At 40.0% G+C, this 26,055-nt stretch overlaps 2 protein-coding genes across 2 annotated transcripts in view; one reads left to right on the top strand and one right to left on the bottom strand.

Moving 5' to 3' along the window:
* LOC309476136 (SLAM family member 9-like) overlaps positions 1–16,670 on the bottom strand; it is a 77,819-nt gene extending 61,149 nt beyond the window's left edge. Inside the window, exons 1-7 of the mRNA XM_082139351.1 lie at positions 15,575–16,670; positions 12,961–15,523; positions 12,244–12,561; positions 11,455–11,748; positions 11,215–11,352; positions 11,035–11,096; positions 4,175–7,052 (exon numbers count right to left, since the gene is read on the bottom strand). Of these exons, the coding sequence (XP_081995477.1) occupies positions 7,005–7,052; positions 11,035–11,096; positions 11,215–11,352; positions 11,455–11,748; positions 12,244–12,561; positions 12,961–13,036 (936 nt within the window). The 5' untranslated portion in view covers positions 13,037–15,523; positions 15,575–16,670 and the 3' untranslated portion in view covers positions 4,175–7,004. Of the gene's footprint in view, positions 7,053–11,034; positions 11,097–11,214; positions 11,353–11,454; positions 11,749–12,243; positions 12,562–12,960; positions 15,524–15,574 lie in introns of the transcript that reaches the window.
* The window catches only part of LOC309476128 (uncharacterized protein), a 138,450-nt gene that overhangs the window by 2,725 nt on the left and 109,670 nt on the right, over positions 1–26,055 (top strand). The window contains exon 2 of the mRNA XM_082139339.1: positions 618–944. Coding sequence (XP_081995465.1) covers positions 618–944 — 327 coding nt within the window. The remainder of the gene's footprint in view (positions 1–617; positions 945–26,055) is intronic.

Raw genomic sequence — 26,055 nt, 5'->3', positions numbered from 1 at the left:
CATTAAAATGGGAACTTTGTTAATGACTTCGTATAAAAACCAGGCACACAGACATAAGATAAGAAAATACAGGAGTGTCAGGGCTCTGTCACAAAACCAGGAACAAACTAGACCGAAGTGACAGAACCCTGACAAACATGTTATGAGACTGTTAGTAAATATTCTTTTTCATCAGTGCATAAACTGATCAAATGTAGCTTGAATGTAATGTGAGCTTCTGTCTAATGAATAAAAGGTAATGTAGCCTAAACGTTATTTACGGGGAGGACTAAACATATTTTGAAGAAACGGTCTGTATTAGGCTATGTGTCTTGATGCTGTGGAAAATGGCATAATTTTCTGAAATATTCTTATGGGTAGGCCTACTATTCATCTATGTAATATACATTATTATTTAAATGTTTGATTACGAATATGAAAATGTGTATTGGGTGTGAGTATAATATTATCAATGAGACTGATGAGTGAAAGTTTAAATCAATGATGTTCTTCTGCTGTTTGTTTCTATGTGTTTCATTACGAATCCAGACATATTTCTCTGCTCACAATCTGTATTATCCTTTAGAAAAAATAGTTGCATAGTTTTGTTTTTCTTATGTTAACTGTTTCTTCTCCAGGTGCCTCTGGTGTTAATACAGATAAAGTGTCAGTGATGGAGGGAGATTCAGTCACTCTAAACACTGGTGTTCAAACAAACCAACAAGATGATATTAAATGGTATTTTAATGGCCTTCTCGTGGCTCAAATCAGTGGAGATCTCAGTGAGATCTGTACAGATGTTCAGTGTAATAAAGATACTGAGAGATTCAGAGACAGACTGAAGCTGGATCATCAGACTGGATCTCTGACCATCACAAACACCAGAAACACAGACTCTGGAGTTTATAAACTGCAGATCTTCGGCAGCAGTGACAGTGAAAAGATCTTCAATATTACTGTTCAAGGTGAGTCATTTAATAACATTTAAATGCAGTTTATATTTTTTTAAAGCATATTGTTAATGTGTGTTTATATGCACAGACCAAAATGTTTATTTTCAGATTAAAAGTCAAGAAAGGGCTTATGCAAAGTCATGAACACAATTCTCTCATGTTGTGTAGTTTTAGTTTGTTTTCAGCAAAAGATCCTCCAGCATCTGTTGGTTTGTGTTTCAGGTGTTTCTGCTGCTGAACGAGATGAAGTGAAGAGAAACAAGGGAGATTCCGTCACTTTTGATCCTGCTGTAGCAAGAAAACCAAATGATGTGATGACGTGGTATTTTAATGACATTCACATCGCTGAAATCACTGGAGATCTCATTGATATCTGTACAGATGTTCAGTGTAATAATGATACTGAGAGATTCAGAGACAGACTGAAGCTGGATCATCAGACTGGATCTCTGACCATCACAAACAACAGAAACACAGACTCTGGAGAATATAAACTACAGATGATCATCAACAACAGCAGCTTCAGCATCACTAGAGTGAAGAGATTCAGTCTTACTGTCATTGGTAAGAATATAATATAATTTAATCATTCAATGCATTTTCCTTTGAGGAATTGAAACAAACAGTTCAATATTTTTTAAATCAACTCAGTAAATGTTGAGTTGACTTTTTTTGAGCTTCGACTCAATAACATTTTGACTAATGTTGTTAACTTGATAACTTGAGAAAATATTAGTTTTCCAGTGAACACTGCTGTTTCATGTTGATACAGCTGATGATAAATATAGAAGGGTCTAAAGTTAAAAAAAATTAAGTAGCCTACTGGATGGATTATCATTCACAATAATGACTGTTTCTCTGTAGATGTTCCAGGTTCAGGTCTGTCTTCAGGAGCTGTAGCAGGAATAGTTGTTGGTGTTCTGCTGGTGTTTGCTGCTGCTGCTGGTGTGATTTACTGTCGTCACCACAGGACCCATGCACCAGTACCACAGTGTAAGTATAACATACAGCTGATTTAACAAGATTGATCAGATTTACTGTGCAAAAACAAAAAACAAAAATTCTGGATTTAACATAAATGTAAATAAAATGTAATATGTAAATGTGAAATGGTTTCTTTTTTTGCTCTTTACTTTTATTTTTTATTTTTAACAGTACAGAAGCAGATATTCACCGGTGAAACAGTCAAAACATTCAAAAACACCAATAACTCCCATATAAACATCTTGTATATTTTGCGTTTATGTATCTGAAACATCAATCCTTCTCATCACTGAAACTGTCACGTTTTGGGTTTCGTTTCTTGTTCTTGTCATTGTCATGTTTCTGTGTCTTGTTGATGTGATTCCCTGTTTGTCATGTGATCCTGCCATGTGTCTTGGTCAGTTCTTATCGTTGCACTATGGTGGTTGTTCCGTTCCCGAGTCTTGTTCCTGTTCCTGAGTCTGAGTCCTGAGTCTGAGTTTGTATTTGTGAAGTTTTGAGTTTATTTAACAAAAGACTGCTGCACTTGGATCCTGCTTCCTCCTCTGGTTCAACCAAACGTAACAGTATGAATCTGTGTTTTCTTACAGGAGGGTGATGCTGATAACCCACCACGTGATCCCAGTGACATTCGTTTGGAGAACATGGAACATCATTAAATCAGACTCAATCAGTAAAAAATTCACCTATTACATACCAATTTCACGAGTTCACATTTATATATAATTAGATGCAGTGAAGTTTTATGAGTATTTAGCGTGCTGTCCGGGGGAGAGGCTCCGAGCTCGGGATTTGGCCCGTACACAGAGTACTCCACCTGTGGTAGTAGTTAGAACTAGAAGTGTGGAGAAGGGGTGGTGGAGGGATTCTGATAAACTATCAATGAACAGAGGTAAGTCTGCTATATGTTTAATGTGTATATATTTGGGAGGAGCATGTTCAGATAATTAACAATTAACACAAGTGAAGAGTGTTCAGTTAATCAACGATAAGAGTTAATCAATAGTTTCCAGCAGTAGATCAGCGAGTGCTTGATATTTCTCAGGGAGGATTATTAAAGCTGTTACAGTGATCCAGACACAAACAGTGAGTTATCATCTCTGTTTCTTAACATTTCCACTATAATGCTGATCTGGTTTGACATCTCAGTTATTTTGTCCCGTCTGTTTACTTCCTCTTATAACTGATAGAACTGTTTTTTACAATTACCTCAACAAGACGGGCATTATGACCAATATTTTCCTCTTCAACACAAAGACAGCCTATGCTACTGATACTGTAGGTGATTTTACTGGTATTGTTGCTGTTACTGGAAATGTCTGGTATTCTTATGTTGCCAATGTTTATGGTTTAAACAGTTACATTAACCCTTACTTATCGACCTTCATCAGAAAACACTTTCCAGCAGCTAGACTAAAACCAAAACCAGCTTTAAGACGCTTGAAATATCTTTTATTTATTTTAAAGTTGGTGAAACATTCAGGTATTTATTCTGTTCAATGCCAGTAACTGGAGTCATATATGATACAGTCTGTGTTAAATGTTGCTGCGTTAAACCTGAGAAATACTCAATGGAGGAGTGTTACAGCCTTAATAACACACAAATGTGTTTATACTTGATAAAACAATAAACGTACACTTGTAAATCTTCATACATTAGGTATATATAGATATTTATCTTCATCGTTGAAATGTGCAAAACTGAAAGGCGCACAAGTTCACCTGAAGTTGAGAACAAACATCTGTGACATTTTATGAGGTGCTGATTCATTCTTTCATTTTATTTGTTGGTATGTGAGGAGATGAAGACCTTCTCGTGTCTTTTTCAGTAATATTGAGCTGTGATTGTCGAGTGTGATTTTTTTTTTTTTTTTTTTTTTTTTTTTAACTCATGGAATTATTGTATTTTGCTGATGTGTTTGTTAGAATATTATGACTGTTTGATGGAGACGATTGCCTTCACTTTAATACTCTGTTTTTCCAGTCTAGCCTTCAGCTTTAAACTTGCAGTATCCTTTTTTACTTTGACAGCAATCTTGATCCCTTGTTCCTATTTTTGGATTTTTCTTTTTGTCTGGTGCTCATTGTAAATATATTAATCAATAGAGGTGTTTCATGATTTTTATTTATGTCAGGTAAATAGTTTTAAGTGTCAAAGCTAATATATGCTAAACTTTTCTCAAAAGCTTTTTATCACAGATCTAATCATAAATCAATAAGAACTGGACATGAATGTTGTAGTTTTCCTAACACTAAGGTTTATTTTTATTTTTATAAGCTGTTTTAGTGAGACAAATATTGTGTTTCTTGCATTCTGGGCAGAATATTTCCTTATCTTTACATCAGCCAAGGGAAAAAGTGACTTGAAGTAAAACCCACAAAAACACAGTTTTCTTTTCTGAAACAAGGAAATTAACGTGAAAAATCTTTGTATCTTTATGTGATAAATATTATTAAAAACATAATGATTCATTCATAACATCTGGAATCTGTGCATCTCTAAAATATTTTTGTTATCAGAAATATCTAAGCTAATATTGAATCATCTAGTTACAGGAATTTCATCACTGATGAACTACTTTCACTAGCAACTTTATTATGATTGTTAGGTCTTGTAATGTCATGATGGATGGGCGGCTGCGTTTGTTTCGCTGTCAGTTCTCTCCCTCTCTACTGTTCATTTTTCCTTTCTGCACCCAGCAATAAAAGCAGCCAAAGCACAGCAAGCAGAGACTCATTCTCTCCTGTCCCAGACAGTTTGCCGACTGTTGATTTTTTACGTCTTTTCTCGTGGCAAAGTATTTTTTGATTAAATACAATGCATTTGAATATGTACTCTCTCGTTATTTCATCTGACTCCATAAATGAAAAAGCGAATGTTTGACTATTCTTTTTAACTCTTTAATGAAAATAATGTCAAAGTCAGTTAGAATAATCAAATGTAACAATTTATTATGTCAGGTAAATGTATCATGCCAGTGTCATAATCAATTCAAAGATAATCGATACAAAACATCAAATGCTCTGGAATAAAGAGAAGAGCGAACCCGACATTAAAATACATGATGCTGAATTCTTTGAGGTCCTTCAACATCATGGGCTCATCTGAGTAACAGAAGGCCTCGATCTTCTCGTTGCATTTCAATAAATAGTCAGAAACTTCGTTCACATGGAAACATCTGATAACAATGGGAATTTACATTCAGAGGTTACACCTTTTGGGGGTGGGAGACCATTTGTCTAGAGCCCACCTTCCTTTGTGTGCCAGTTATCTCTAAACTCTTAAAACCGTATTACTTTTTGTTTTACTTATTTGGAAATGAGACATTTGTACCAGTCGCACTGAGACATTTCAAATGATACCAAACATGTGTAATACTGTATGATAATTATTCACATTAAACCATATGGATTTTTGGGTGATTTACATGTGGTCTCAGCATGAGAGAGGGGGAGTGGGGAATAGGGGGAAAGATGTGTTCTGAAGTGAGACTTTGCGTCTCAAATGGTGAGTTCAAATTGTAATTTCCAGCAAGGTCCTGTCTTCAACCAGACTGTCCGGCATTTTCTAATTTCTCAATTCTTACAGTTTCATAGACCTTTGTTGGGAGAGTGAGTTTGCTGGATTGTTCATTAAATATAATGAATAATTTGTGTGTGTCTGATTGGTCCAGATGCTACATCTGTGTCAGTAAAGAGTGTAAACATAAGGGTCAAATTATATTTGTTTTATGAATCATTTTCTTAGTTAAGTGAATTTACAAAATTCTTTCATTATTAAATACATGCACATTGGCTGGTCTAGCCTGAAATACTTTTTTTTTTTTTTTTAAAGCTATTTGAGCAGAAGAAACAACATTTATGGGACAGTTCATTTCAGATTTTGTTGCTGATTCAGAATATGTTATTTCATTGTGAGTTCGCCAAGCAGTTTTTGAGATTTCAGGATTCTCCCATACAAAAAGATATAACTCAACCTGAGAGGGTGACTGAGGAATCCAAAAAAGAGCAGAAAGCAAGAGACAAAGTTAAGTTTAAATCATCCATGCATTTATCAATATAATACATATTCAAGTCTGCCTTTAGGTTATGTAGCAGTGATGTGTGTGTTGTTATTATGCTGGTGTGATTTACTATAACTGAAGTAACATGATCAGGACAAAACTGATTTCAAAATTTTGTGTGCCAAAAAAATATTGTAGGCTATTTTTATTCAAATAATTGAGTTTGTTATAAACAGGCATCAGGAGGCAGCCCAGTGATCAGCGAAGTGTCTTTGTTTACTTCATTATAGTGTTGGGAGAAACAAAACTTTTCGAAACTCTGAATCAATTGAACCATTTGCTTAGAAAAAATGATTCACTCTTTCGAAGCACTCAAATTGTCACACCCTGGTGACCCCTGCTGGTCAGAACAGTGTAAATACAACAAAAACTCAGGCCAAACATGCATAAAAGCAGATTTTACAAACCAGTTACAAATGTTTTATTGAAGGTGTAGTTTATTACATACAATTAACAAATCATCTAATAACATTAAATATTATTTAAGTTAGTAAACAAGTAAATAGTAAACAAGTTTTGTTTGTTTTGCAGTCAGACCAATAAGAGACTATTAACTATAATTCTTACTTTTTTATTATACAAATGCATCATTAAATACCTACAAATGTATAAACATTTATCCGAGGTCAGGTTCATGTTTCCCAGAGATCATCGCCCCTTAGCGGCGAACCATTGACATTTCGAAACAGTTATGATGTGCATAAAACTCTTCTAAAATCACATGACTGTGGCAGTTTCAAACATGCCCCGAATCACTGGTTCGAAACAAATCAATGGCAAAGGTTTCGAAGCTTGGAAATTCACTTCAGACTTTTAGTTGAGTTTCTGAATGCAATGCTATTTTTGAACCATTATACTAATTCAGAACAACACAATTTCAGACATAACAATAACAACACATGAGAGTGAAAAAAAGCATGAAACCATGAAGTTAAAACATATTATCAGAGAATGATGTGAACTAAGAGATGTGAGTCAAGGTCGTATGAGCTCTAACATTTATTGCAGTAGATACTGTTATTGATCATCGTTTTTTGGGGAGATTTGCATACACAGCCTCCTTCTTTGATTTCTGCAAGGAAAAATGCAGTCATATTTAAAAACAAACAAACAAAATTAACTAAATTTGGCATCAGATTTAAATACCTTAAAAGGCCCTGTTTCTGTAAAATAACTTATTTGACTGGTCATAGTTTCAAGATTTGAAAAGTGTTGTTGATTGTATTGTTCAATGATTGCTGTCGTCTATGTAATGTATAGTAGGCTACATTTCTATCTGGATGATAGTTTATATTTTCTAGTTGGCGTTCCTTCCATGGAAACACAAATTAGGTTATTTTTTTATTAAATCTGAGAGCTGTCTCACTCCTCCATAGGCTTCTAGGTAGTTGCATCTTGCCGGCCCAGAAATTTAGTAAAGACAATGTTTAAAATAGTCAAAGTGACTACAGTGAGTCAACCTTAAGTTTATGAAGAACTTCCAAAAAAAAAAAAAAAAAAAAAAACGACTTTATTCAACTATTCATTTTCCGTGTGGGCCTCTAACGTGAGTCCACGAGAGATCCATTCCAATTCCAATTCGACATTGATTGTGCTTTAGGTCTCAATGAAGTGTTTACAATGGTTCTAAAGTGTGCATTTCCTGGATGTCCGAATTCAATAGCTTACATACACCACGTGTCTTCCTCTGCTTGTAAACAGACAGTGTAGGGCTTCCGTGTTTGTGTAGGTTAACTGTGTGTTGGGTGTGTATATACAATGTGTCGCCATTGTTCTCTCGAATGCCCAAGACGAATTTCTCCAACTGGAGACAATAAAGTGCTTATCTTAGCTTACCTTATTCCGGCTATGTCAGGACGTCATCTTCTCAGTTCTCGCACATGCATCGTGGAGCTCTCGTGAACTCACGTCAGAGGCCCACACGGAAAGAAAATGAATAGTTGAATAAAGTCGTTAATTTTGTTTGTTTTTTTCTGTGCACAAAAAGTATTCTTGTCGCTCATCCATCCATAACCATTGGTCTTGTACCACCCATATACAATGGTTCTGAGGCCCATGTAATCAGCAACCTATAGTACTTTCAGGTAATGAAATCACAACGATACCAACATTTAAATCATGTTTTGCCTGCTTATGCCTTGTCGTCTTGAGTATAATAAACAACTCCCTGAGCACGGGTGTTGTGTCTGCTGCACTCAAAATCGCTGCTATAACACTGGTACCAAAAAAAAGACCAACAGACACTGGGTAAACCTCAAGCATTTTCGTCCCATTTCCAATCCGCCCTTTCTGGCTAAATTGCTTGAGCAAATTGTGGCTTTGCAGTTAAACACTCACTTCATTTTACATTTCTTTTTGAGCACCTCCAATCTGGTTTCCGCAAACTGCATTGAAACAGCATTAGTTAAAGTCACCAATGACCTGTTACTTGCTGCTGACTCAATCTGTCATTCAATCCTGATTCTTCTCGATCTCAGTGTAGCTTTTGACACTGTAGATCATTCTCTTTTACTCACTCGTTTGGAAACTGTTTCTGTTGTTACTGACACTGTATTTAACTGGTTCAAGTCTTATCTCTCAGACCGTGGGCAGTTTGTGTCCCTGGGGGAATTTAGGTCCAATATTGGTTCAGTGCAATTTGGTGTTCCCCAGGGTTCAGTTTTGAGTCCCCTACTTTTTTCGCGTTAAAGCAGCACTCAGTAGCTTCGGGACTTCTTCGCTGTATTCTCGCTTTTTGCTCGCAGGTTTCTCTCTAGAGCTCCCCCCACAGCTTCGGAATAGATATTTGACAACACTGTTGTAAAAACTCGTTGTTGATTCTCAGACACCAGAGGCTATAGATCAACGACATCAAAGCAGATGGGACATTCTTTAAAACGTCTTCTTCATTCGGGTTCGGACAGCGTGAGGGAGCGCAATAATGACAGCATTTTAGCAGATTTCTTTTGGCCGTAAAGCAATTGATTACATCGCGAGACCTGATATCACGCGATACTTCCTGACGCAGCGGCCGGCGACCCGCCGGCTCAAAGTTGCAAGTGCGTATTTTCCGCTCACGGGCACCAGGGGGGTGCGAAACGACCACCATTCAACCCGAAATAAGTAATATAACCATTCCAATGACTCCGAAGCTGTTCAGTTAAGGTAAAAAAAGTTACTTAGTTCACCTTTAAATCTTTCCCCTTGGGCAACTTCTAAGATCCTTTGGTCTTAAGTTTCATTTTTATGCTCTGATTTACATTCACTCAAAACCTGGTGATAACTCGGCTTTCTAGAACACTGCATATCAGAGGTAAAAATATGGATGTCACAAAATGTTCTTTGTCTCAACAGTGACAAGACTGAGGTTATGCTCATTGGTTCACCCCACCAAATACGTAAAGCTGGCCCTTTAACCCTAAAGGTTGATGGCTCTGCTATGGAGTTTCAAACTAATTTACAAAATCTGGGGATGATATTTGATTCAAACTTAACATTTGATCCACATGTCCAGAACATGGTTAATGTAAAAAATGTTCACCTCAGAAACATTGTAAGACTATGCTATCTTTATCCAAGCGAGAATCCACACTCAAGGAGTACGTGGCTGCCATTGTGGCTTTCCACGCTCCTCTGGGTGATTGGCCCATGGGGAGACATCAGCTGTGTGTCAGACTTAATTTGCTCTTTCCTCTCAGAGCTCTCAAGATTTATGTCCAGAGGTCTTTTTCATGGTGGAAGTCATACCAGTTGCTTGTGTGCTTCGGGTCACCCAAGAAGGTGCTTCCCGCATCCAAGCAGACCATCAGTAACTGGATCATTCAGGCTACCTCTATGGCCTATCAGGTGCGCAGCTTGCCTTCACCTTTGGCCGCGAGGGCTCATTCAACCAGAGGCATGGCGTCCTCTAGAGGCCTCCTTCAGGGGGCCCGATCCAAGTAGTGTGCGATGCAGCAGGATGGGCCACCCCTCATACTTTTATCAGATTTTATAGCCTAGATATTCCTTCTACGCAAGACACTCTAGTGCTCTTGTCCTAAGTGTGCCTGTGCGCAGCTTCACACTGGGACAGGCAGGGCTCGTTGTGGCATAGTGGGTACTCATTCCCCAAAGTGTCATAGTCAACGCAGTTTGAGTTCCCTTGAAAGGGAACGTCTCGGGTTACGACTGTAACCCCTTGTTCCCTGAGAAGGGAACGACTTCCTCTGCCTGGGAGCGACTTGCTTCATCGCAGAAGCTAACTCTGTTGTGTGCCGGCGTCCCTTTGTAGCTTCCATGTATGCCGTCACGTTACGTCATAACGCAGCACCAATCAGGATTGGATTAGTTTCATTCATATTTCAGATGCGTTACGCTAAGGGCGTTCCCCAAAGTGTCATAGTCAACACAGTGTCTCATTCCCTTCTCAGGAAACAAGGGTTACAGTCGTTTTTCATTTTCATTTTTACATTTTTCATAATTGACGAATCTGCGGCCGACCGTTCACTTCTGGAGTCACAACTTAACACATACATCAGTTAAACCTATGCGTTAAACCATAGACCGGGTCAAATGTCAACTAACCCATGTTGTTCTTGTGCACTTTTAAAGCATATGTCAGGGGTTAGAAAACTGTTAGTAATAAATAAAAGATTGTGATTAAAGAAGGACGAGGCATCACTTTCTCCCTGAACACAGAAGTCTACTGTTATAGCCTAACTCGCGGTGAAGATAAACTTACTTTCTTCGGAGAAACACAACAGGAGATAAACTTACATAAGCAGAAAGTTAGAGACTGACAGTGACATGTGGGTTTGTAACAGTATGGTGAGTAAATAGTATAATTATGTTTGGATGAACTAATCACTGATAATTTATCAATAACATCCTATTGCTAACTGCGTGCAAATAGATTTTGATTTGTGCTAATTAATTTGTAGGACTGCAAAATGGAAATACTGTATGTTAGTTTTTTACACTGAGGTGTTTTTTTTTTTTTTTTTATCTTAGCTATTTGATTAATATTACTCACAAAAGCTTAAATCATACTGACTGACTGCACAAACTTCTTGCAACACTGTCATAAATGATCTTACCATTTTTCGTGTTTTTTGTTGACAGGATGCTGCATTATTTCTGTCTTCCTCACAGGTCTGAACTGCATTAATAATAATCACAGACATGTTAAAACCACGTTTTTTAATCCTATATTGAAATTTGTACTTTAAAAAAAGATAAATATTTCGACTTCTGGATTAATTGCTTGCTCTCCTGACCTGTTTTTCTGCATTTCCTGCAGATGCAGAAGATCACAACGACTGCAACCACAATCATCAGAGATCCAGCAGCAGCAAAGGTCAACACTATCAGAAACACTGAGACTGGAGGAACTGAAGGAGACTGTCTGTCTGGTGCTGTAATTGATAAAGAAAGAAGTGAATGCATCAGTCTGATCTTCAACAGAAGACAGAGATCAGGTCAGTAAACACACACATATATCATCAGTGCTGTGGTACCTGCACATGTGTGACAGAGTGTGTTGATGTCCAGATGTGTGGTCTGGTTGCTGATGGGATTGTTCAGCACACAGCTGTAGGTGTTTTTATCCTGATATTCCACCTCCAGAGGTAGAGAGAGACTGATGCTGAGATCACACACACTGATGCTGGACAATACACTGATTCCTTTGTACCAGGAGAGAGTCGCATCACACACATTCAACACTGATGAACACACCAATGAACAATTTGATGATGATGATGAAGAACACTGTGAAGAGTTACTGATGATGACAGGAACAGGCAGACGAGCTGGAAAACATCAAAGAATAAACAGAAATATGAATTAATCTGGGCATGAGTACTCGAGTAGTCAAACGTGACAGCGATTATCGATCATGAAAACGATGATCGCCCTGACTTTAAAAAAATACATTTGTATGTCCCGATTCATTCTCCCGATTCGATACATATCACGATACTGGACTCACAATACAATATTATTGTGATACTCCAAGACATATGATAAAAGGTTAACAAAAAATTTACTGTTGAATAAAATGCTAAATTTGATGAATAGGCTTGGACTTGCACGGGATAATGGTGACACCAGAATACAAATATTCATGATTCTCAAGCTGAAAATACAGAATTATTTTTAGACGAACATGCTTTCACTCTGTCACTGATTAGATATATTTAGAATAATGTAGGCCACTTTTTACAGGTAACATAAGACATTTGGCATTATGAGGACCCACAAATAGTCCCCCATTGCATAGGGTATGATAAATGATCTCTACTCACCATAGACAGAAACATTGAATATTTCTGATGTCAGTTTCAGTCCACTTATCTCTAGTTTATAAACCCCAGTATGTTCAGTTCTGGTGTTTGTGATGGTCAGAGATCCAGTTTGATCGTCCAGCTTCAGTCTGTCTCTGAATCTCCCATCAGGAGCGTCATCGTATATAGCGAAGATTTGCTTTTTTTTCTTCATTTTAGCTATGAGAGCCTTTTCAGCTCCAAATTTCCACATTATGTAGTCATCTTCACGTATTTGAGTATCAGAGTTTAGAGTGACAGAATCTCCCTCCATCACTGACACTGAATCACCAAACACACCTGATGCACAAACAGATTTACACAGATTAAGGCTCCTGATGGTTTACAAAGTCAGAAATCAGCTGTAGTTTGTAAATAACTTACTAATGAAAGGTGAGATATATGAACATAAATTTAATGGTGTAATTACAACATGGAAAGTTGGGTTTTTCTGGAAAATGTCAATACCTACCACATTTTGGTATAAGGGACATTTATAGATAAAACAGGATTCCTACACTTTTTATCTAATGAATTTAACATAATTTAAAACCCACAAAAATGTGGCTTAATGGAGGATTTGATTTGAGTCTCCATTGGTTGAAGTTACATTCAATGTAGCAACTTGACTTCCATGACTTTTATCATCTGTGAAGAATGTTACTGATATTTAGCAAAAAATTTCAATTTATAACTTACCAGTCAGACGGCACCAGCACAAACAGAACAAAACAAACACGTGAAACATTCTTACATTGTGACACCAGCAGCTCATCTTAGTCAAACTGAAACCTGCAGAGATGTGGTTGTGGTTGTGGATCTGCTTGTAGGTGGGCAAACCTCCAAGCTCATTAGGTAAAATGAGAAGAAAATTGGAATATTGTGTACATCTTCCTAAATTTCATGCTGAATTAGAACTTTTTGATTAGAGATTTAAATGGTTTTATAATTCACTTTCATTCAAATCAATCAAAATTAAATCAATTATAAATGATTGGTTTTAACAATTAAAACCATCTGCAAACTCATGTTGTGGTACTAGCTGCTCATCTTAATCAAACTGAAACTGCTGTGGTCGGTTTTCTTCAGAGATACGGTTTGATCTGCGCAAAGATCTTTTAGGTGAGAGGGGGCATTCAGTGTATTTGTGTTTAGTTTGTAGGTGAAGTGTTTCTTCCTGTGCTGCTTTTAATGAACCTAGATGTTGATTCCCTCATAAAACAGCTTTAAAGTAAAATAAAATAAAAATACTGAATGCATAAAAAACGGTCAAATCTGATTCACAGGTCAAACATGATAACATACACAACATTGACAGCCAAGCAATAGGTGTAATCTGTGTGTGTGTGTGTGTGTATGTATGTATGTATATATAGCCATGATTAGGAGGAGACATTATGATGGATAGAGGCCAATGGGCAAATTTGGCCAGGATCCCGGGGTTACACCTGTGGTGGATTTTTAATAGATAAAATAGTAAACTGTATATTAAACTAACCATGTTTCTAACATCTAACCGTATTTCTCTTTTTAGGCCTAACATGCTAACACTTTGAACACAATGTACTGTCCTGTGTTTTTGAATGTTGTATGTTGTGTTGCCATACCCCTTTGACTTCGGTTGTGTGAGTGTATAAATAACAAATATGGGAAATGAAACTAGACAGATGTCTAAACTTGAAACCAAAAACAGAGTTTGCTTCTACCTGGTAACAGAAGGGTTTGCATATGAAGGACCAGTCAAATTGTGGGGAAATTATGTAATGTTTCATATCATTTTTGCCATACCTCCTTATTTTATAAAAACTGTTGTATTTGTGTTTTCCGGTGGGATTCTCAATGGAATTTGTCTGAGATCCTCCGGCCTTGCTTCTTCTTCAGGGGAATTCTCTGAGAACTGCTCAAGAGATCCTCCGGCCGTGATTAAAGCATTTAGACTGTTTGGAAGTCTGTATTGCTGCGCAGCAAGAAAGTGAGTTAGGGAAACAAGTTATTTAGCGAAACACTAGACCCTTACTATCAAGTGATAGTGTGGATCGCGTTAAGAATACTGGAGACCTTATTCCCAAGTGATAGTGTTCGATAGGGGGCGAGACGTCGTTCAACTCTTTGTGAGACTCTTAGTGCGGTTTTCTTGTATTTCTTGTACGGTTAGATTGCAGCTTAGGCGTCAGAGGTAACTCAAGGGAGAGGTAACTCAACTGAGTATAATATTTTCAGGTGTCAAGGTGACACCAGGTGCAACCTAAATCAGGTGCGTAGGGGAAAAATCTACCACACACCCCTACTCTTTTTTTCAAAGGACTTGCTGGGATTTTTAATGACCACAGAGAGTCAGGACCTCGATTTAACAAATCCAATTGATGGTGCTTGTCCGCGATTTGAGGCTTGTGTTGTTAACGTGAAAATCAAGTGACTAATGACAAACGAGGCCTCGGTTTGTGTGGATACGTCATCGGTTCGGTCTGAGTGTCGCTTCCGGAAAAAGGGGGTTCGAAACTCGCGCCACCTTGTGGGTGTTGTCAGCAGTAGTAGAAGCAGTTGTAGTAGTGTCAGAGAGTCAGAGAGTTAGATAACTATCGTTGTCATTGTCGTTATTGTGTCATATATGTGTTAGGGCTGTATATTATTACATTATCAGGTTAGAATATATATAGTATGTAATTATTAATTATAGTAGCTATATTATAGTCTTGTTATATTAATTAGATAAGATTATTTGGATTGATTTGGATTTTTTGACCTGGACTAGCCTGGTTAAAACCAGACCATTCTCAGTAGTAACTGAGTTATGGTCTGGCAAAGCTCCATTAATAACTCATTTCCAAAGGGGCGTCACCAACAGACGTCGCTCAAATGCCTCTGGGCACAATTGGATAGACCTAAAACCAATCAGAGCGATCGCGATCGTCATCGTGTAAAGCCATAATGCTGCGTCCCAATTCGCCTAAGTTACACTACGCCACAAAAGTATGTACTCTTTTTGTGAAGAAAAGGTATTTACTTTTGAATGTGTAGCAAAAAAGTAGGCAAGCTTTAGGACATACTACTTCGTCATCTTTATCGGTCTCGTGCGTCCTGTCACGTAAACTGCCCTGTCAATCATCTTGTCACAGTTAAAATCCTCTATTAAATCTAAATTCATTTCCTACCATTTCGGAGAGAAATGTAGTAGCACGTTCATCTGCCAGTGGGTCTTTCATGGAGACTGTCCTCATGTGTTTGCAATTTGAATATAATAATGCATTTAAAAGTTGCTGGTCTGGCAAAGCTCCATTAATAACTCATTTCCAAAGGGGCGTCACCAACGGACGTCGCTCAAATGCCTCTGGGCACAATTGGATAGACCTAAAACCAATCAGAGCGATCGTCATCGTGTAAAGCCCGCCTCAACGTTTCTGATTGGTGCCGCGATTTCGACGGATTAGAAATGGGCTTGAATGGGCTCTTTGCCAGACTACTTGCAGAGCAAATCTAAATTTGCCGGAAGTTGTCTGGGTTTTTACCAGGCTAGACCTGGACTGGACTGCTTTTTGATTTGGATTGCCCTTTTGGATTTGTTTGCTTTTTGTGACCTCTTCCTATTTCCTGGTAATGGAGCCAGCAAGAAAGAGGAAATCCTCCCCTGTCTGGGCTCAACACAAGCATCAGTGTCCTCATTTATACCAGCTGGCACTGCCATTTTTATGTTCCCCTGCATCCTCTGTTCCTTCTTTTCCAAGGCTGGAGAGATTTTGTCAGAGAAGAGGAATCGTCTAAACCCCAACACACTTGAAATAATTATATTTCTCAATAAAAATAGGTGTCACTAGTGAGCAATGCTGAATGAAGCTTCGAGTAATGAACCTTCGGCTGAAGCAATGGGCTGCGAGGTCTCAGGGGTTCAGGAAGCCTCATTTTGCCATCACTACTTATCACTATATTTAATTACACACCATGAGACTATATGACTCTGAGTGCTGTGCATCCTTTTTTTTTTTTTTTTACTGAACTCTCATAAGACACAGGCATGAGCAATCAACAGATGATTAGTCCAGACACAGGCATGAGATATCAAAATATGATCAGTCCAACACATAAGTCAACTTAATCAAACACAGAGTGTGTCAAACCAAATCCACCACACTGTTTCCATGTTGCTTGCTTAATTTATGCATTACCTTAATAATACACTTTTTGGTTAATTTAATTTACGTGTGGCCTCCCCATTTGTTACCCTGAGTCAGGTGGTTTGTAAAGGTACTCAAAGTCATCTTTATTCCTCTCCAAGTGAAGATAGAAACGAGTTCAAGGGGTGAAGTAGTTGTAATGCTTCTCATTTGAGCACTTTATGGGTGATAGGACCATCTGACCATCGACAACCTCTCTCTCACTTACAGGGCCCTGCAACATTTTTTATTTGTATGAATTCTTAAAGGACAAGTTCGGTATTTTACACTTAAAGCCCTGTTTACAGATCGTATCTGATGAAATAGAACGGTTAAGATAAAAATTTGGACACATGCTGCTGTTCCGAGAATTTTAGGTTGTTTTCGCTTCCCGCCCCCCACCCCCACAATGGTTGTCTATATGCATGCACTGGAAGATTCCGTCCTAAAAACACATTAAACTTTCGTTTACAAAGACGTGAAACTCACCGAGTGGTCAGGGGGTGTTCACTGATATGTTCCATCAAAAATCGCTGAAAAAGATGCATTCCAACAGGTTTTATCGTAGTTTTTGTCCAACTCCATTGACTTGCTGTGAGACCGCAGCACCTTTACGGTATTACTCCGCCGCTTCTTCTTCTGCTTCTTCTGTGTATTCAATGAAATGCCCGTGGTTTGCTTGCAATTGGCAAAGGTGCATTATCGCCACCAACTGGGCTGGAGTGTCTATTATTCAAGCTCTCAACGGAAGAATCACGGGTGTGACGCGTTTGGCAAAATAGGTCCACAAAAGCGAAATAAACCTAAAATTCTCGGGACAGGAGCATGTGTCCAAATTTTAATCTTAACCGTTCTATTTCATCAGATACGATCTGTAAACAGGGCTTTAAGTGTAAAATACCGAACTTGTCCTTTAATTTTATGTAGTTAGTGTGTGGACTCGTAGTGATATTTATGGAAGCTAGTTATCAAGTCCAATTCTGGGGGGTGGGGGGTCAGCTCACAAGTCTGATATTTTCTTGCAATTGCGAGTTTATTTCATGCAATTCTGACTTTATAACTCGCAACTGCACTTATTTAACTCGCAATTGCAAGAACAAAAGTCAGAATTGTGAGATAAATAGTCACAATTACCTTAAAAAAAAAAAAAAAAAGTATTCTGCTGCGGTAACAAGCTTCCATGGACTTTTCTATAGCCATTAATACAGAAGCGGTCATGATCCTGGCATCTTCCTCTTTTCTCTGTCTCCCCCTTTTGGTCACACGCGCACACACCCACTCATCACTCTTTACGCACACACTCATTCCACGCGCTCATTCATCACTCTCAGCTGTTCCTACTCTATCCCTGCAATCGCGCTAATTTTTCCCACAGTTCTCCCTTTCCTTCTAATTGTGTTTGCTTCTTCTAGTTACCTTTCCCCCTGTCTTGTCGCCAGATTATTCAATGTTATCTACATGAAAGATCTCAGCGCTCTTACCTCTCGGTCCTGTCCTGTCCTGTCCTGTCCTGTCCTGTCCTGTCCTGTCCTGTCCTGTCCTGTCCTGTCCTGTCCTGTCCTCTCGGATGGGATGTTAATCAGCTGCAGGTATTTCTCTGTGTATGCTGCTCGCACTCTGAACTCTATCAAGCTAAACCCAGCAAACACATTTACGTTGTGGCAACGTCTCTGGCACGTTGCATTTCTGCTATGGCAACGTCGCTGTCTACGTGCTCGCAACATTGTAACAACGTAGAATTGTAAGACGCGCCAGGGCTGTAGCAACGTTGTTGCGCGACATTCAGCAACTGAGAGACGACGTTCTGACAATATTTTTATATGCTGCTATATCCCCCATTTAGCATTTTGTTAGATAATTATAGACTTTTTATCGTTTATCTATATTATTTAATGGGGCTATCAACACCTGCAACTTTATTAAATCTGCATCAAATTGCACTTTCAAAAGTAATACATTTGTAAAAAAAAAAAAAAAAAAAAACGAATTTACACATTTATTTTAAGTATAATAAATAAAACATAAAAAGCAAAGGTAGACATTTAATGAACAAAACCGGGTCTGTATGGCAGACAGTAGCCGAAAGCCGGACGATAGAGGAGCAAAGAAACGAATGAGACTAAATGGAGGAAAAATCGAGTACATTATGTAGTCCAGTGGTTGTCCAGACACCCTAAGCACAACCTTAAGCAATGGCCCTGAACGGTGGTTCAATGTCAACATTGTGACAACGCTGTAACAACCTTCACCACAAAACGTCAGGGCTGGACTGGGACAGAAAATCGGCCCTGGCATTTTGGCCCAGACTGGCCCACTACATATGATCATAAACACCACCCATCTTTGCACGCCCTTGAATATGTTCAACTCCTATTCATTAAAACCACTAATGCCATGTAATGAGTGAGTAGGAACAAGTGAGAGTTAACAGATGAAATAAGTACAACATTTATTAATACAATTGAAGCTGCATTGGCATAGCAATACCAGTGTTTCTCACAGGATCTTTGGTAAAACTGCGGTGGGTGGACCTCTGTCCCTCTAACTTTTGTGCATTTTAATGTTAAATTCATCAATCTGGTGCAGTTTGAGAGTTCAAAATTAAAAGCTCCAACCCATTTTCAGTGTGCAAATTAGGCCTAAACAAAGAAAAAACCAAACCTCTTTTAGTAACAGTGTCTGTCTATATTACACTACTACATAATAATATTTATAATATTAATCTCATGACAGTAGCCTAATAGCCATATATTGTAAAACAAATGCACTGAAAAATAAAGAAAACTTTAATAATTAGTTTTGTACTAATTTCTAAACTTGAAAGAGATAAGCACATGATCTTTTATTTTGACGGAAACTGCATCAAGCTTTTATTTTGGCGGAAAAACATGGATACAAAAGCGTCTCATTAAACTTCTAGTAAATTGCTGTAATCGTCAACAATGCAGATGTGGAAATAATGCGTAACTAGGTAATGGGTTCCTACACTCATAGCCAAAGTGTTTTGAAAGTAGTTCTCCTTACTGCGGACTCTACACTTTCTCATCTCTAGGGTTGGGTATCGAGAACCGGTTCCATTTTAGAACCGGTAACAAATTTCCAAAAACCGGGTATTCGATAAGAAGCACGCATTACGATTCCTCTTATCGATTCCTGACTATCCGTTATTTCAAATGTAGGCGCGCGGCAAGCACGTTCATAATAGAAGCGCCGTGGGCGCGACGAGCATACGGTGCGTGGCGCTCGTTTTTGCAGGCGCGCCTATGCTTCGGCGAGATGAAAACAGCAACTTTTCAGAATGGCGCAAGCGGTGCGCAGATCAAGTGACAAAAAACAACCGACCTTTTTGTAACATCAAAAGCTCGGCTGAACAGCTGATCATAGCTGAATAGGGCGGGTTTTTATTTCTCATCTCCATAAATATATCTAGTAGTAGCCATAGGTAGTAGCCTAGTAAATGGTTGGTTGCATAGCAACGACAGACGCCACGGGAGCGCAAGTGCTTGTGGAAAGAAGGAGAAAACGGCGCGGACGTGCTTTTCCATGCATATTAGACGCGATATGTGAACGGTCCCTAATTCAGGAATCTATGTGGCTTAAAATCATTTTTGTTTGGTTTAAAATGGAGATCACGATTACATTCATCAGACAACTACTCAGAATAACATGTTTAGTATAATAGTTTATTTATTTATTTTTAAACTAGTTTGAATTATTAATTCAAACACGAGTCTTCTTCAATAAATAATTCAATAAAAAAAAAAAACTGTCGATTTTTGCCACCTACTGCTGGAGTAATAATGTAATCAACACCTTTATATGAAGAGACTCCTTTCATTTTAGCCATTTTATTGGTTATTACTTAAAATTGGCAAGAATAAAAGGTAGAAATATTTATTCTTCAATTATTCGCCCTTTTTTCTCCCTCCAAAAAATATTGGAATCGGAAACAAGAATCGATAAGAACCGGATTCGATAAGCAGAATCGGAATCGGAATCGGAATCGCTAAAAATGAAACGATACCCAACCCTACTCATCTCTCTCCTGATCCTCCTCACTATCCTCCTCATCAGCCACGGGAGCTGATGAAGGTCCTGCTGCTGCAGAAAACATATATATTTTGACACATTTTACAGCGTCTGCTTGAAGGGCCTGTGTCTATTTTTCACGCTATTTCTCTGCACATTCCTTGCGTTTCTTCTCCATCTCTCAGACTATTGACAGATTACACACTTGACACTACACGCTCACTCAAAGCCCAAAGGGGGAGGCGTTTAAAGATGTGATTGGGCCAGCCCAGTGTCAATCAAGAAAACAACCAATGGGCCGCTGATCTACGCGTTTCATGGGCCGCTTACGCTTACTTTTTTTGACCAATACATTACATCGGCACTGCCACTAACCCAGCGCTGTCAATTAAACAAAACAAAACGAATGGGCCGCCGATGTACGAGTTTTATGGGCCATAAAAAAAATTAAAAAAAGTATGAGATGTATCGGCCCAAAAAGCACGTCGGCCCACCGGGCATTTGCCCGGTATGCCAGATTACCAGTCCAGCCCTGGTTATAGCAACCTTTTGGCCATGTTGTTAGAACGGAAGGTTGGGTAGGCTACGTTGCGCCAACGTTCTGTGTTTGCTGGGAACCTGTTACAGAGATCCAGACCAGCGCCAGTATCCAGCCTTCCTCTATCCTCTGATCTCCCGTGAGAACCGAAGCCCGCAGTTCTCTTCCCGGGACCTCCGGCCGCTTCCTGCGTTAAGCTGTCCAAGAGGAAGATTTACGTTGCATTATTTCAAGTCCAGTCTGCTGGCAGTTTCTGTTCAACATTTCTATTTATCTGAAGATTTCTGTTTTACCTGCATGTGGACAGCTTCCAGTTTTCATTAAAGACTGTATATTGCTGCATATCGCTTTTGGGTCCTCTCTCTCACATCTACCCGACAGAAGCTTATTGCAGACAGTTATAATGCTTATTAGTTACAACATCTACCAGCAGGTGGGACAAAGTTTTATTTTTATCTGGGCTCATGATATGTATTGTACTTTATATTAGCCTACTCATGTTACATGATATTTGTCTTTACCTTGTTTAATTTTTAAAATAACTAAAGTAATAAACTCAACATGGTCTGCAAATTCTTTAAAATAATAATATACTGCCACAAAAGTATATAAAGGTTACAAACGGAAGACTGCGAAAAGCCTTTTTGCATTTGCATCAGGTTTCACTTAGTAGCCTAAAAACTGCCGCAGCATCCGCACCCTAGGCTATGAATTAGAATCGGCATTGTTTCAAGGGGAGAGTGGTGACAATGAAGATTCTCTTTCCTTTGATACGGGTGATCTTGATTTTACTCGACCACGGTAAGATTAAGGTTTGTTTTAATCCATTTTCTGATGTTGCATCGGTTCTCTGCATAGGCGCTGAAGTGATGGGAGGATTGATTAAATCAGCAATGTCAGTTTCAGTGGCGTCAATGGGCGTATGCCATCATACAGTCAGTAAATGTTGGTATTCTTTTTGCATCGGTGCATAATCTGATTAATTCGCTTTGGACAAAAGCTTCTGCCGAATTAATGAAATGTAATGTAGCCTCAAAACGTTATTTACGTGAGTGATTCGAACGATAAGACAAAAGAAAACAATAGATAATAACGACACTTTATTATCCGTATCTTAATGTAATATGGTGATCTGAAGTATTTTAATGGAATAATATTTATTTTGAGTCTATAAACATTTTTATTATATAAATGCGCAAATATAGGGAAAGGGGGCAAACTATCCCTTGTAGAATCTGCAACATGTTAATTATTTTAACAAACTAAGATGGGATCATTAAAAATACATGTTATTATTTTTTTAATAGCCTACTGTCCTGATTAAGATATTTTACATAAATGGTGTCTGCGTAATGCAGCTACATATAGTCCACTAGAAAAAAAGAAGCTGAATTTAAAATGACCCTGTTCAAAAGTTTACATAGCCTATTTATTTTTAATACTGTGTGTCGTTACCTGGATGATCCACAACTATTTTTTTGTTTTGTGATGGTTGTTCTTGAGTCCCTTGTTTCAGTTAAACTGAACATTGTTCTTCAGAAAATGTTTTCAAGCATCTTTTGCATATTTGAACCCTTTCCAGCAGAGACTGTATGATTATGAGATCCATCTTTTCACACTGAGGGACTCAAACACAACTATTAAAAGCTTCAAACATTCACTGATACTCCAGAAGGAAACATGATGAATTAAGAACCAGGGGGTGTAAACCTTTGAACAGGATGAAGATGTCCACATTTTTCTTATTTTGGTAAAACATCTTTATATTTTATTTAGTCCTGCCCTTCGGAAGCATCAGAAGATAGATACATGTCTCCCAGAAGACAAATCAAGTAGAAAATACCTCTTCACATTAAAATGTTTACACCCCCAGCTCTTAATGCATCATGTTTACATCTGTTTTTTGTTTGTTTTTGTTTTAATTGTCTTGTGGACTATAATTGTGAACATCTTTTATATAAAATAACTTATTCAGGACAGTATTAAATAAAAAATAAAATGCATTTTGTATGATCCCTCTTATTTTTTTTAAATAGTTAACATTTTGCACATTCTGCAAAGAGTGTGTAAACTCTTGAGCACGACTGTACAAGAAGATATTCTTCTGCTGTTTGTTTGCATATGTTACATTATGAATACAGACATATTTTTCTACTTAAAGGGCACCTATTATGCAAAATTCACTTTTACATGGTGTTTGAACATTAATGTGTGTTGGCAGTGTGTGAGCAAAACCACCCTAGAATGATAAAAATCCACCCAGTAGTTTTTTTACTATCTCAATAAATCACAAGCACTGTCTCAGAACGCCCTGTTCTAGATTTCCCTCACTGTGACGTAGAAATGCGCTAAGCCCCACCGACGCGGTTTGATTGACAGTCTGGTTTTGGCATAGACCCCGCCCTCGGTGATCTGCATCCTCCATTGTTTCAACGACAGCCGGTGTGTAATGTCTCATAAGAAGTGTAACTTAGGTGTTCTGTTGTGGAATTTAAGAATGGACATAGTAGTTGTAGCATTCCAGCCGGAATTTATTCAGTCGATGCACTCAATGATCATAACTGATGGGCTATGGTGGGGTATTCCAACCCATTTATTCACAGTGTAACCATAGACACACCGTAAGAGCTGAAATCATGACATAAAACATAAAATCATTCACTTAATATTAACATGTTTCACTTTTAACTTGCTGGTACATAGGATGAGCATAGCACGCGCTAGCGCTAGCATGCTAGCTAACTCTGAAACTTGATAACATTCAGGAAATACATTTACAAATTATCTGAAAATTAAACAACACAAACTCCACAAAATACCTGTTCGCCTTCCAGCTAGATGCTAAATTAAAGGATGGATGGAAAACGTGGTGGAGGGGTTTGAGTACCCGAACGACCCTAGGAGCTATGTTGTCTGGGGCTATATGCCCCTGGTAGGGTCTCCCAAGGCAAACAGGTCCTAGGTGACGGGTCAGACTAAGAGCGGTTCAAAAACTCTTATGATGCCAACAAAATTGAGGACCGTGACGTCGCCCGGTATGGCGCAGCCGGGGCCCCACCCTGGAGCCAGGCCCGGGGTTGGGGCTCGTATGCGAGCGCCTGGTGGTCGGGCCTCCCCCCATGGGGTCCGGCCGGGCTCAGCCCGAAGGAGCGACGTGGGGCCACCCTCCCGTGGACCCACCACCTGCAGGAGGGACCGTAAGGGGCCGGTGCAAAGTGGATCGGGCGGCAGTCGAAGGCGGGGGCCTAGACAACCCGATCCCTGGACGTGGAATCTAGCTCTAGGGACATGGAACGTCACCTCTCTGGCGGGGAAGGAGCCTGAGATTGTGCGTGAGGTTCAGAGATTCCGACTAGAGATAGTTGGGATCACCTCTACGCACAGCTTGGGTTCTGGAACCACACTCCTCGAGAGAGGATGGACTCTTCACCACTCTGGAGTTGCCCATGGTGAGAGGCGGCGGGCTGGTGTGGGTTTGCTTATAGCCCCCCAGCTCAGCCGCCATGTGTTGGAGTTCACCCCGGTGAACGAGAGGGTCGCTTCCCTGCGCCTTCGGGTCGGGGATAGGTCTCTCACTGTTGTTTGTGCCTACGGGCCAAACAGCAGTGCAGAGTACCCGGCCTTCTTGGAGTCTCTGGGAGGGGTGCTGGAAAGTGCTCCGACTGGGGACTCCGTCGTTCTACTGGGGGACTTCAACGCCCACGTGGGCAGCGACAGTGACACCTGGAGGGGCGTGATTGGGAGGAACGGCCCCCCTGATCTGAACCCGAGTGGTGGTCTGTTATTGGACTTCTGTGCTAGTTACAGCTTGTCCATAACAAACACCATGTTCAAGCATAAGGGTGTCCATCAGTGCACATGGCACCAGGACACCCTAGGCCGGAAGTCAATGATCGACTTTGTGGTTGTTTCATCTGACCTCCGGCCGTACGTCTTGGACACTCGGGTGAAGAGAGGGGCGGAGCTGTCAACTGATCACCACCTGGTGGTGAGTTGGATCCGATGGCGGGGGAAGAAGCTGGACAGACTCGGCAGACCCAAACGTACTGTGAGGGTCTGTTGGGAACGTTTGGCCGAATCCCCTGTCAGAGAGATCTTCAACTCCCACCTCCGACAGAGCTTCGACCAGATCCCGAGGGAGTCTGGAGATATTGAGTCCGAGTGGACCATGTTCTCCACCTCCATTGCCAACGCGGCCACTCGGAGCTGTGGCCGTAAGGTCTCCGGTGCCTGTCGAGGCGGCAATCCCCGAACCCGGTGGTGGACACCGGAAGTAAGGGATGCCGTCAAGCTGAAGAAGGAGTCCTATCGGTCCTGGCTGGCTTGTGGGACTCCTGAGGCAGCTGATGGGTACCGACAGGCCAAGCGGCCCGGGTGGTTGGGGAGGCAAAAACTCGGGCCTGGGAGGAGTTCGGTGAGGCCATGGAGAAGGACTATCGGTCGGCCTCGAAGAGATTCTGGCAAACCGTCCGGCGCCTCAGGAGGGGGAAGCAGTGCCCTACCAATGCTGTTTACAGTGGAGGTGGGCAGCTGTTGACCTCGACTGGGGATATCACCGGACGGTGGAAGGAATACTTCGAGGATCTCCTCAATCCCGCCGTCACGTCTTCCATTGAGGAAGCAGAGGCTGAGGACTTGGAGGCGGACTCGTCCATCACCCAAGCTGAAGTCACCGAGGTAGTCAAGAAACTCCTCGGTGGCAAGGCACCGGGGGTGGATGAGATCCGCCCTGAGTACCTCAAGTCTCTGGATGTTGTGGGGCTGTCTTGGCTGACACGCCTCTGCAGCATCGCGTGGCGGTCGGGGACAGTGCCTTTGGACTGGCAGACCGGGGTGGTGGTCCCTCTTTTTAAGAAGGGGGACCGGAGGGTGTGCTCCAACTATAGGGGGATCACACTTCTCAGCCTCCCCGGGAAAGTCTATTCCAGGGTACTGGAGAGGAGAATCCGGCCGATAGTAGAACCTCGGATTCAGGAGGAACAGTGTGGTTTTCGTCCTGGTCGTGGAACACTGGACCAGCTCTATACCCTCTACAGGGTGCTGGAGGGTTCATGGGAGTTTGCCCAACCAATCCACATG

This window comes from Leuciscus leuciscus (assembly GCF_965113295.1).
Source record: "Leuciscus leuciscus genome assembly, chromosome: 15".
In the NCBI taxonomy this organism is placed as follows: Eukaryota; Metazoa; Chordata; class Actinopteri; order Cypriniformes; family Leuciscidae; genus Leuciscus; species Leuciscus leuciscus.
The sequence above is the reverse complement of the archived record's forward strand: the minus strand, read 5'-3'. Positions and strand labels throughout refer to the sequence as shown.